General features: G+C 38.7%; 1 protein-coding gene across 3 annotated transcripts in view; it reads left to right on the top strand.

Moving 5' to 3' along the window:
* GABRA3 (gamma-aminobutyric acid type A receptor subunit alpha3) overlaps positions 1 to 13,791 on the top strand; it is a 387,573-nt gene that overhangs the window by 336,704 nt on the left and 37,078 nt on the right. For 2 of the 3 annotated variants that reach the window (XM_082716626.1, XM_082716627.1), the window contains exon 8: positions 41 to 193. The exons of the other annotated variant lie outside the window; for it this stretch is intronic. In XM_082716626.1, the coding sequence (XP_082572752.1) occupies positions 41 to 193 (153 nt within the window). The remainder of the gene's footprint in view (positions 1 to 40; positions 194 to 13,791) is intronic. 3 annotated transcript variants of the gene reach the window in all.

Raw genomic sequence — 13,791 nt, forward strand, 5'->3', positions numbered from 1 at the left:
TAACTCAGCTATATATTTCCTAATTTTACTCTTTCTCCAGGAGAATATGTCGTCATGACAACTCACTTCCATCTCAAGCGAAAAATTGGCTACTTTGTGATCCAGACCTACTTGCCATGTATTATGACTGTCATTCTGTCTCAAGTGTCTTTCTGGCTCAACAGAGAGTCTGTCCCTGCCCGTACGGTCTTTGGTGAGTGTTGTTTTATGGAGAATGTGCAGATGAAGGCGTTGGCAGAGTCTTATGATGTACTGTCAGAGTAGGGATAAGGAAAGTGAATGGGAGCAATGCCTGGGCCCAGCATTAGTAACTGAATCATCAGATCCTGGTGTTTCAAGAACAGAATTCTTTTTTTTTTTTTAGGTCTTTTTTTTTTTTTTTAATTTCTTTTCAGCGTAACAGTATTCATTGTTTTTGTACCACACCCAGTGCTCCATACAATCCGTACCCTCTCTAATACCCACCACCTGGTACCCGAACCTCCCACCCCCCACCCCTTCAAACCCCTCAGATTGTTTTTCAGAGTCCATAGTCTCTCATGGTTCATCTCCCCTTCCAATTTCCCCCAACTCCCTTCTCCTCTCTAACTCCCCATGTCCTCCATGCTATTTGTTATGCTCCACAAATAAGTGAAACCATATGATAATTGACTCTCTCTGCTTGACTTATTTCACTCAGCATAATCTCTTCCAGTCCCGTCCATGTTGCTACAAAAGTTGGGTATTCGTCCTTTCTGATGGAGGCATCATACTCCATAGTGTATGTGGACCACATCTTCCTTATCCATTCGTCCGTTGAAGGGCATCTTGGTTCTTTCCACAGTTTGGTGACCATGGCCATTGCTGTTATCAACATTGGGGTACAAATGGCCCTTCTTTTCACGACATCTGTATCTTTGGGGTCAATACCCAGTAGTGCAATAGCAGGGTCATAGGGAAGCTCTATTTTTAATTTCTTAAGGAATCTCCACACTGTTCTCCAAAGTGGCTGCACCAACTTGCATTCCTACCAACAGTGGAAGAGGGTTCCCCTTTCTCCACAACCTCTCCAACACATGTTGTTTCCTGTCTTTCTAATTTTAGCCATTCTAACTGGTATAAGGTGGTATCTCAATGTGGTTTTAATTTGAATCTCCCTGATGGCTACTGATGATGAACATTTTTTCATGTGTCTGATAGCCATTTGTATGTTTTTACTGGAGAAGTGTCTTCAAGAACAGAATTTTTAACAAAAAAGTGGGAATAGAAGAGTGTTGGAATAGTAAGATTACTAAAATGCTTCCTGTCTCAGTCAGGTTTGCTTTAGGGACTGGGGAGGGACTGAGCCTTCAGTTAAAAAGAGGAAATTAGTGAGCAGAGCTAGAGAAAGTGACAAGTGGGAAATTAAGTCGACAACAGAGAAGTGAATTTGGTGTTTTTTTTTAAATGTTTTTTTATGATCCATTTTTTGTATACTTACCTGACATTGCTGTTTCTCTTTTAATTTTTTTTTAAAGTACAAATTATCTTTAAAGGCTACACAAAGTTTGAAGGATTTTTCAATAGTACCTACAATCAGGGAAATTTTTATTAAAAGAAGGTTACTGGTGTCTAAAAAGAGATTTGTACATCATTAGCATTTTTCCCTGGGAGACTTAAAACATATAGAACATTTTCTGCACTGTAAAAATTTTTAGGAGACAAATATCCACTCTTTTTAGTCTACTAAACTGCCTCTATGGCAGTAGTGTCTGTGAAGCATACACATGGATATGCTGAATACCCCCATAGAAGGTCAATATTTCCTATCAATATCCTGAAGCTATACTGTGTAGTTAAATAGTAAATGATGTTTTAGAAAGTAGCAGCATTTTGGCCAGGTAGAAGAGACCACAGTAGAGAAAGACCAAGAGTCACCTGTAAAGAGGGGAAAAAAGAAAAAAAAAACAACCTAGAAGGGTATAATATCATGGAAGTCAAGAGGAGAATGTTTCAAGAAGCAGGGACTAATCATCTGGTGTAAATTCTGTGTTTTTAGGTAAGATGCAGATAGAAACTGTTGACTGTGGTGATACGCTTGGTTGTTAGTGATCATGAGTGGTTCTAGTGAAGTGGAGGAGACAAAATCTATATAGGGGTCAACAATTTTTAGAAATTTAACAAACTGCATACTCTGAAAAGTCTTCCATTACAAAATCCAAGAAAAGCTAGATAAAACATAGAAAACATTCTTTTTAAATATTTGAGCTGATAAGAAATTAAAGGAAATATTCAGGAACTCAAATGGAAGAGAGAACTAAAAATTGGACTGTTAATTACTTGAACTCCTATTGTTATAGCTGGAAGATGGACTACTAGTTTTGGTAAATAAGATTTTGAGTTTTGAAGTTACACAAGAAAGACTTTGAGCCTGAATGAAGTTTAGGATTAGAAAGAACTAAGGCTGTCTTAGACTAAATAATGTATTAAGTCCCCCAAATATATCCATGTCCTAATCTCTGGAACCTGTGAATGTTACCCTATATGGCAAAAGGGATATTGCAAATGTGTATTAAATGAAGGATTTGGAGATGGAGAGATTATGAAGGATTTTGAGATGGAGAGATTATCGCAGAGAGATTATCTGTTTGGGCCCTAAATATAATCACAAATATCCTTATATGAGGGAGGCAGAAAGATATTTGATTACAGAGCAAAAGGCAGTGTGATGAAGGAAACTGGAGAGATTTGAAGATGCTATGCTGTTGGCTTTGAAAGAAAAGGAAGGGGCCCATAAAATTGCCAGATTTCTGGCCTTCAAAAGTGTACGAAAAAATATTTGTGTTGTTTTAAGTCACTAAATTTATGGTAATTTTTTACATAAACTATAGGAATTGAATACAAAGATTCATCCCATAAATCGAATACCATTGAAAGATTATGCATTAGAAAGATCACCAGATAAGTGCACTAATCAGGGCAAGGAAACAATAAGGAATAATGTATGTTTTGGCCTGGGCTCTGTGTAAAATTTATTTTTTTTATCTGAATTTAAGAATTTATTTTTTTTAAGATTTTAATTTATTTGACAGCTAGAGATCACAAGTAGGCAGAGAGGCAGGTGGGGCGGGGGGAGGCAGGCTCCCGGCAAGCAGAGAGCCAGATGCGGGACTCGATCCCAGGATCTTGGGATCATGACCTGAGCCAAAGGCAGAGGCTTTAACCCACTGAGCCACCCAGGTGCCCCTAAAATGCATTTTAAAAGTGAAAATAATTAATATATGGGGAAGGCTAAATGACTATGGAATCTATAAAATATCAACACTGGCTTATTGGGCATACAATACATCTAGAGTGAAAGGTTAGACCATAATGTAGTGTATATAAGTTGAAATGGAAATAAAATGTTCTAAGGACTTTGTCAGGGAAATGTGTAAAGGTACCAATTAATATTTAATTTTTCATAAGTCAAAGGTTCATGCTGACTGAAACTCATACATCTAATGGGAATGTTAAATGGTATAAACCCTTTAGAAACCCGGTAGTCTCCTGTAGTTAAACGCATGCTTATAATATAATCATGAAGTTCCATCCTAGGTGTTTACTAAGAAAAATGAAAACATGTACTCACAAAAAGACTTACACATAAATCTTCCCAGCAGCTTTATTCATAATAGTTGAACCCTGGAAATAGTCCAGATGTCCATTAATAGGTGAATGGATAAACAAATTATGTCAATGCAGTGGAATGCTACTCTGAAGTTAAGAGGAATGAACTAAAGATAGATGCAGCAGGGTGCCTGGGTAGCTCAGTGGGCTAAGCCGCTGCCTTCGGCTCAGATCATGATCTCAGGGTCCTGGGATCAAGTCCCGCATCGGGCTCTCTGCTCAGCAGGGAGCCTGCTTCCCTCTCTCTCTCTGCTTCCCTCTCTGCCTACTTGTGATCTCTCTCTCTCTCTGTCAAATTAATAAGTAAAATCTTAAAAAAAAAAGATAGATGCAGCAACATGAATGAACCTGAATAAATGCTGGGTGAGGAAAGCCAAAGACTAATGAGTACACACTGTATGATATGTATGAAACTTTAGGGGGAAAAAGATCTAACCACACAGAAAGAAAGCAGAGGAGTGGTTACCTGGGGCCAAGGAGGCGCTGGAATCATCTCAAAGGAACATTTGGGTTGATGGAAGTATTCTATAGACAATACCTATGAGAAAGAGTGAAGAGGGGTATTACCAGATGGTAGAAATCTCACAGAAGCACAGATTAGCATCAGACTATGATAGTGTAGGGGCACCTGGGTGACTCAGTGGGTTAATCCTCTGCCTTCGGCACCTGTCATGGTCTCAGGTTCCTGGGATCGAGCCCAACATCGGACTCCCTGCTCGGCAGGGACCTGCTTCCACCCCCCTGCCCGCCACCTGCCTCTCTGCCTGCTTGATATCTCTCTCTCTCTGTGTCAAATAAATAAAATCTTTTTTTTAAAAAAGACTATAATAGTGTAATGGTCTAAGGAATACTAGAGATCAAAGAAAATATGTACCTTGATCTCCTGAGTTCTTGATTTTGAATGATAACCACATTTTGAGAACATAAACTAGTACACTCAGTGTGAGAGTCAGGTTTTTTTTTTTTAAGATTTTATTTATTTGACAGACAGAGATCACAAGTAGGCAGAGAGGCCGACAGAGGGTGAGGAGGAAGCAGGCTCCCCGCTGAGCAGAGAGCCCTTTGCAGGGCTCGATCCCAGGACCCTGGGATCAAGACCTGAGCCGAAGGCAGAGGCTTTAACCCTTGAGCCACCCAGGTGCCCTGACAGTCAGGTTTTAAGATCAAAAGAGGCTGTGCATTTGAAGAAGAGGTTGAAAATATGAATCTGCTGGCCATAGAAAAGCAGAGTTGGAGAGTTAGAAGAGTTAGGGAGAAAGCGATTGTAAGAAAAAAATGAGTGACTGGGTCATATTCACTAACGTACTTTCTGGAACATGATTAAGCCCAACTGACAGTGAATTAACAAAAAGCTTCCCCTTTGTGGTACTGTCTAAGTTCAGTGGGTACATGATGTATGATTAATTCTAATTGTCTCCTGAGGAAAATGAATGCTTGTTTTGAAGGCTGTAGTCTGAAATGATTTGATTTTTGTATCCCTAGGACCTTACTCTGAATGGCACAGAATAGACAGTTGTTAATGTTGGAGAAAAGAAAAGAATAAGAACTAATACAATGATTATATAGCTATTCTAAGAAAAGTGCATTCTTCACTCTGATGGGAACACATGTATTGCAGTATTACATGGGTTGCAGGCTGTTCAGAGCAGTTTCACTCCTCACACAGGTACTAGGGGATTACTCTGTGCCAGGTATTATATTCAGGGTTGAGGGGATAGAAACAGATTACTAATGATCCCTATTCTCAACCAGCAGTACTAACCTGCTTTGGTAGTACAGACAAACATGTGTTGTCAAAGAAGTGTCCCAGAATTTTAGAAGTACTCAAAGAAAGTGAGTTTGGGGCAGTCACAAAATACTTTCTAGAAGAGTCTTGAGAAAAAAAAAGCACTCAGTGGTAGGACTACATCTCTTAAAATGCCAAAACTCATTGTCCATCCATGAAGTGTAAATGTTTGATTGGGTGTTCTACCAGATAACTAGCCAGGAGCTCTTCACAAGATGACTATTCTAATTAAGCTCTAGAAACTAGGATTCTAGAAAATTCTACTGAGTTATGATACAGAAACACTTATGTTGCAGTAGAGTTCTCTCCATTCATCCATTGGCACACTGCTATGGCTGTGCCAAGGTATATGGTTATTTTCTAATAACCATAAATGAGGTATCTTGTTTCTCCCATGAATCACTGCTTGCCCAGTGTGGTGAGAAGATTACTGAGCCTTGGGTTCAGTCTCAGAGCTTACCAGGATAAAATTTCAGATAGTTTGTTAATACGTATTAGCTAAGTAGCTGATTCCTGACAGGGCTTAAAATTTGATTTGCTCATCAGCCTTGATGACTACATAGTTTTTACAAAGGTGTTTCTTTAGGGTCTTTCTCTTGAAATTGTATGGACTTTTTCAGTTTTAATATTCATTTAAATAGCAAATATATAAGTATGGTACATGAGGGACCAAGATATTAAAGAAACCCAAGAGGCTATAGGATACACAGCTGACTCTATGGGTAGAGTTAAGAGGCCTTTTCTTCTTGCTTTTCTTTTTTTAATTTTTATTTAAATTGAATTTAATTAACATATACTGTATTATTAGTTTCAGAGGTAGATTTCACGGATTCATCAGTTGCATGCAACACCCAGTGTTCATTACTTCAAGTACCCTCTTTAATGCCCATCCCTCAATTACCCCATCTTCCTGCCCACCTCCCCTCTAGCAGCCCTCAGTTAATTTCCTATAGTTAAGAGTCTCTTATGGGGGCACCTGCGTGGCTCAGTGGGTTAAAGCCTCTGCCTTTGGCTCAGGTCATGATCCCAGGGTCCTGGGATCGAGCCCCACATTGGGCTCTCTGCTCAGAAGGGAGCCTGCTTCCTCCTATCTCTCTGCTTGCCTCTCTGCCTACTTGTGATCTCTGTCAAATAAATAAATAAAATCTTAAAAAAAAAGAGTCTCTTATCGTTTGTCTCCCTCTCTGCCTCTTATTTTCACTTCCCTTTCCCTATATTCATCTGTTTTGTTTCTTAAATTCTACATATGAGTGAATCATATAGTATTTTTCTTTCTCTGACTGATATACCTATTTTAGCAGTATACACTCTAGTTCCACCCATGCCATTACAAATGGCATTATTTCATTCTTTGGGCTGAGTAATATTCCAGTGCATGTGTGTGTGTGTGTGTGTGTGTGTGTGTGTGTGTGATACTTCTTTCTTATCCATTCATCTGTTGATGGACATCTGGGTTCTTTTTTTTTTTTAATTTATTTTCAGCATAACAGTATTCATTATTTTTGCACCACACCCAGTGCTCCATGCAATCTGTGCCCTCTATAATACCCACCGCCTGGTACCCCAACCTCCCAACCTCCACCCCTTCAAAACCCTCAGATTGTTTTTCAGAGTCCATAGTATCTCATGGTTCACCTCCCTTTCCAATTTACCCCAACTCCCTTCTCTCTAACTCCCCATGTCCTCCATGCTATTTGTTATGCTCCACAAATAAGTGAAACCATATGATAATTGACTCTCTCTGCTTGACTTATTTTACTCAGCATAATCTCTTCCAGTCCTGTCCATGTTGCTACAAAAGCTGGGTATTCATCCTTTTTCTGATGGAGGCATAATACTCCATAGTGTATATGGACCACATCTTCCTTATCCATTTGTCTGTTGAAGGGCATATTGGTTCTTTCCATAGTTTGGCGACTGTGGCCATTGCTGCTATAAACATTGGAACATCTGGGTTCTTTCCATAGTTTGGTTATTGTGGACATTGTTGTTATAATCATTAGGGTGTGTGCGCTCCTTTGAACCACTATGTTTGTTTCCTTTGGATAAACACGTAGCAGTGCAAATGCTGGATCATTGGGTAGCTCTATTTTTAACTTTTTGAGGAACCTTCACACTGTTTTCCAGAATGGCTGTACCAGTTGCACTCCCACCAACAGTGTAAGAGGGTCCCCCTGTCTCTGCAACCTCACCAATATTTGTTGTTTCAAGTTGTGAAATTTAGCCATTCTGACTAGTGTGAGGTAGTATCTCATTGTGGTTTTGATTTGTGTTTCCCTGATGCTGAGTGATGTTGAGCATTTTTTCATGTGTCTGTTGTTGTATGTCTTCTTTGGAAAATGTCTGTTCATGTCTTCTGGCCATTTCTTGACCAGATTTTTTTGTTGTTGTTTTTTGGATGTTGAGTTTGATAAGTTCTTTTCAGGGTCTTTTCTGTTTCTATACAAATTTTAGGATTATTCCAACTCTATGAAAAATGCTGATGGTATTTTGATAGGGATTGCTTTGAATGTGTAAATTGCTTTGAGTAGCATAGATATTTTAACAATATTTGTTGTTCCAACCCATGAGTTTAGAATGTTTTTCCATTTCTTTGTGTCTTTCTCAATTTCTCTTGTAAGTGTTCTATAGTTTTCCGAGTACAGATCCTTTACCTCCTTGATTAGGTTTATTCCAGGTATTTTGCCATTTTTAGTGCAATTGTAAATAGGATCTATTCCTTAATTTCTCTTTCTTCTGTCTCATTGTTAGTGTATAGAAATGCAACTGACTTCTGTGTATTGATTTTATATCCTGCTACTTTGCTGAAGTCCTGTATCATTATTAGCAATTTTTTGGTGCAGTCTTCGGTTTTCTACATAGAGTATCATGTTGTCTGTGAAGAGTGAAAATTTCACTTCTTCTTTGCCAATTTGTAAGGTTTTAATTTCTTTTTGTGGTCTGATTGCTGAGGCTAGGACATCCATTACTATGTTGAATAACAGTGGTGAGAGTAGACATTCACCTATTCCCCCCTCGGTTTGCTGAAATTATTATACTTTTAAATTTTATTTTATTTTTTCAGTGTTCCAAGATTCATTTTTTATGTACCACACCCAGTGCTCCATGCAATACGTGTCCCCCTTAATACCCACTACTAGGTCCTCCCAACTCCCCACCTCATTCCCCTCCAAAACCCTCAGTTTGTTTCTCAGAGTCCACAGTCTCTATGGTTCATCTCCCCCAACTCACTTCTCTCCTTTACCCAATGTCCTCTATGTTATTCTTTATGCTCCACAAGTAAGTGAAACCATGATAATTGACTCTTTCTATTTCACTCAGCATAATCTCCTCCAGTGCTGTCCATGTTGTTACAAAAATTGGGTATCCATCCTTTCTGATGGAGGCACAATACTCCATAGTATATATAGACCATATCTTCTTTATCCATTCCTCTGTTGAATGGCATCTTGGTTCTTTCCATAGTTCGGCAATTGTGGACATTGCTGCTATGAACATTAGGGTACATATGGCCTTTCTTTTCACTACATCTGTATCTTTAGGGTAAATACCCAGTAATGTAATAGCAGGGTCATAGGGTAGCTCTATTTTTATTTTTTTGAGGAATTGCCACACTGTTTTCCAAAGTGGCTGCACCAAATTGCCTTCCCACCAACAGTGTAAGAGGGTTCCCCTTTCTCTACATCCTCCCCAACTCTTGTTGTTTCCTGTCTTATTAACCTTTTAAAGCGGCCATTTTGATCAGATAACATAAACTTTCTATTTGCATATATTTTATTGAAGTGAAAATGTGATTGAGTTTTCAATAATTGTCTTGTTGTTTATAGATCAAAAGACAAAAAGGAAAGGAAAGTTGTGGTTCATTTTAATCTGCAGTCAGTTTCTGACCATTCTCTGTAGTCCGTGGTGCCACAGGTCATGTGCAAGGTTAAAACAGAGCACACCATGTACTTTCATGTTATTGTGTCCTGGAAAACAAAACAGGAACATCACTCAGATTTTCAACTCTCTGTTAAAAAGAAAGTCTTAAAAAACAAACATTTCTTTTCCTTGGCTTCCTGGGTTTGTCTACACACTTCTGGTATCCAAGGCAGTCAGTGTTTGAATTAAGATCAGAATGATCTGGTCTCTCATTCTAATGATGAGGAAACCATATAATAATTGACTCTCTCAAGATAATTGACTTATTTCACTCAGCATAATCTCTTCCAGTCCCATCCCACCTAGAGAGCTGCTTCTAGATCTCTTCCCTATCAGGGCTTACATGTTAGACATACCAAAAACAGTCTGACATGGAAAGCATTGCTTTTAAGACTCAGAAAATAATGGAGATGTATATTCTTATTGATTAATCTAATCAAGATTTTAAAATAAAAATTCCATTATTCTTGCTTGCAGGGTTTTTCAGGATTTAAACTGTTTACAGACAGTAAATACAAATAACATAAAATTAACCATTTTCATCATCTTAAATATACAGTCCAGCAGTATTAAGTATACTGGCATTGTGGTGCAACCAATGTCCAGAACATTTTCATTTTGCTATGGTGAGACTCTGTACCCACAGAATAATCCCCATTTCCCATACCACCCAACTCCTAGAAAGCACTATTCTACCTCCTGTCTCTAGGAGATTGGGTACTCTAGAAAATTCATGTAAATGACCTCATGCAATAGTTGTCTTCTTTTACTGTTTTTTTTTTTCCTTTATCATAATGTGCTCAAGGTTCATTGATGTTGTGTCCTGTGTCAGCATCTTCTCAGTGAAGGACACTTTAACCTTTTGCCTTGGCAATATTTCAACATTGTCTACCCTGGAAGGTTTTCAATGGCATATTAGGATAGGGAATAAAATATAGTGAACCAATACAGGACTGATTATTGTTTTACACAATTCCATCCCCATGCCTGATTCACACCAATGATCTCTACTTGTCATTCATGGGGTTTTAAAGTAATGATCAAGGTATCCAATCACATATGTTAACACGCTGGGATTGCTTGAAAGTGCATTTGAAATTCTATTAATAAGATGTACCGAATCTTCCTCAAGTGTGTTCTTCTGCATATCCTCAGACCACATTTTTTTTTAAATTTTAATTTATTTTTTAAAATTTCTTTTCAGTATTCCAGAATTCATTGTTTATACACCACACCCAGTGATCCATACAATACATGCCCTCCATAATACCCACCACCAGGCTCACACAACCTACCACCCCCCTCCCCTCCAAAACCCTCAGATTGTTTCTCAGAGTTCACAGTCTCTCATTGTTTGTCCCCCCCTCCAATTTCCCCCAACTCCCTTCTCCTCTCCATCTCCCCATGTCCTCTGTGTTATTCCTTATGCTCCACAAATAAGTGAAACCGTATGATAATTGACTCTTTCTGCATGACTTATTTCATTCAGCATAATCTCTTCCAGTCCCATCCATGTTGATCCAAAAGTTGGGTATTCATCCTTTCTGATGGAAGCATAATAATCCAAGTATATATGGATCATATCTTCTTTATCCGTTTGTCTCTTGAAGGACATCTTGGTTCTTTCCACAGTTAGGCAACTGTGGTCATTGCTGCTATGAACACTGGGGTACAGATGACCCTTCATTTCACTACATCTGTATCTTTAGGGTAAATACCCAGTAGTGTACATAGGGTCATAGGGAAGCTCTATTCTTAATTTTTTGAGGAACCTCCACACTGTTTTCCAAAGTGGCTGCACCTACTTGCATTTCCACCAACGGTCTAAGAGGGTTCCCCTTTCTCCACATTCTCTCCAACACACGTTGTTTACTGTCTTGTTAATTTTGGCCATTCTGACTGGTGTAAGGTGGTATCTCAATGTGGTTTTGATTTGAATCTCCCTGAGGGCTAGTGATGATGAACATTTTTCCATATGTCTGTTAACCATTTGTATGTCTTCACTGGAGAAGTGTCTGTTCATGTCTTCTGCCATTTTTTAACATGATTATCTGTTTTGTGTGTTGAGTTTGAGGAGTTCTTTATAGATATTGGATATCAGCCCTTTGTACTGTCACTTGCAAATATCTTCTCCCATTCCGTGGGTTGCCTCTTTGTTTTAATGACTGTTTTCTTTGCTGTGCAGAAGCTTTTGATCTTGATGAAGTCCCAAAAGTTCATTTTTGTTTTTGTTTTCTTTGTCTTTGGAGACATATCTTTAAAGAAGTTGCTGTGGCCAGTGTTGAAGAGGTTACTGCCCATGTTTTCCTCTAGGATTTTGATAGATTCCTGCCTCACATTGAGTCTTTTATCCATTTCAAGTTTATCCTTGTGTATGGTGTAAGAGAATGGTCCAGTTTCATTCTTCTACAAATAGCTGTCCAGTTTTTCCAGGACCATTTATTGAAGAGACTGTCTTTTCCACTGTATATTTTCCTGCTTTGTCGAAGATTATTTGACCATAGAGTTGAGGGTCCATGTCTGGACTCTACTCTGTTCTACTGATCTGTGTGTCTGTTTTTATGCCAGTACCATGCTGTCTTGGTGATCACAGCTTTTCAGTAAAGCTTGAAATCAGGCAATGTGATGCCCCCAGTTTTGTTTTTCTTTTCAACATTTCCTTAGCAATTCAAGGTCTCTTCTGGTTCCATACAAATTTTAGGATTGTTTGTTCCAGCTCTTTGAAAAATGCCGGTGTAATTTTGATTGGAATGGCATTGAAAGTATAGATTGCTCTAGGCAGTATAGACATTTTATCAATGCTTATTCTTCTGATCCATGAGCATGGAATGGTCTTCCATCTTTTTGCACCTTCAATTTCTTTCATGAGTGTTCTGTAGTTCCTTGAGTAAATATCCTTTACCTCTTTGGTTAGGTTTATTCCCAGGTGTCTTATGGTTCTTTGTGCTATAGTAAATGGAATCAATTATCTAATTTTCCTTTCTGTATTTCCATTGTTAGTGTATAAGAAAGCCACTGATTTCTGTACATTGATTTGTATCCTGCCACATAACTGAATTGCTATATGAGTTCTAGTAGTTTGGGGGTGGAGTCTTTTGGGTTTCCCATATAAAGTACCATGTCATCTGCCAGGAGAGAGAGTTCGACTTCTTCATTATCAATTTGAATACCTTTTATTTCTTTTTGTTGTCTGATTGCTCTTGCTAGGACTTCTAGTACAATGTTGAACAAGAGTGGTGAGAGTGGGCATCCTTGTCATGTTCCTGATCTCAAAGGGAAGGCTGTCAGCTTTTCCCCATTGAGAATGATATTTGCTGTGGGTTTTTCATAGATAGATTTTATGAAGTTGAGGAATGTTCCCTCTACCCCTATACTTTGAAATGCTTTAATCAGGAATGGTTTCTGTATCTTGTCAAATGCTTTTTGTGCATCAACTAAGAGGACCATGTGGTTCTTGAGAGTGGACATTCTTATATGGCCCTGACCTTAGGGGGAAAGCTCTTGGTTTTTCCCCACTGAGGATGATATTTTCTGTGGGTTTTTTGTATATGGCTTTTGTGATATTGACATATGTTCCCTCTATCCCTATGTGACAAAGAGTTTTTGTCAAGGAAAGATCCTGTATTTTGTCGAATGCTTTTTCTGCATCTATTGACATGACCATATTGTCCTTGTCCTTTCTTTTTTTTTTTTTAAAGATTTATTCATTTATTTGACAGAGAGATCACAAGTAGACAGAGAGGCAGGCAGAGAGAGAGAGAAGCAGGCTCCCTGCTGAGCAGAGAGCCCGATGCGGGGCTCGATCCCAGGACCCTGAGATCATGACCTGAGCCGAAGGCAGCGGCTTAACCCACTGAGCCACCCGGGCGCCCCTTCTTTTTTTTTTTTTTAATTTGATGTATCACACTGATTGATTTGTGGATGTTGGACCATGCTTGCAGCACAGGAATTAATCCCATTTGATCATGATGAATAATCCTTTTAATGTACTCTTAGATCCTATTAGCTAGTGTATTGGTGAGAATTTTTGCATCCTTCTTCATCAAGGATATTGATCTGTAATTCTTTTTTTCTGATGGAGTCTTATCTGGTTTGGGGATCAAGGTAATGCTGGCCTCATAGAACAAACTGAGGGTTGCTGGGGGGAGGGGGTTTGGGAAAAGGGGGTGGGATTATGGACACTGGGGAGGGTATGTGCTTTGGTGAGTGCTGTGAAGTGTGTAAACCTGGTGATTCACAGACCTGTACCCCTGGGGATAAAAATATATGTTTATAAAAAATAAAAAATTAAAAAAAAAAAAAGAATGAGTTTGGAACTTTTCCTTCCATTTCTACTTTTTTGAAAAAGTTTCAGAGAATAGGTATTAATTCTTCTTTAAATGTTTGGTAGAATTCTGCTGGGAGACCATCCAGCCCTGCACTCTTGTTTGTTGGGAGATTTTTGATTACTGGTTTGA

Source organism: Mustela nivalis, assembly GCF_964662115.1.
Source record: "Mustela nivalis genome assembly, chromosome: X".
Lineage (NCBI taxonomy): Eukaryota > Metazoa > Chordata > Mammalia > Carnivora > Mustelidae > Mustela > Mustela nivalis.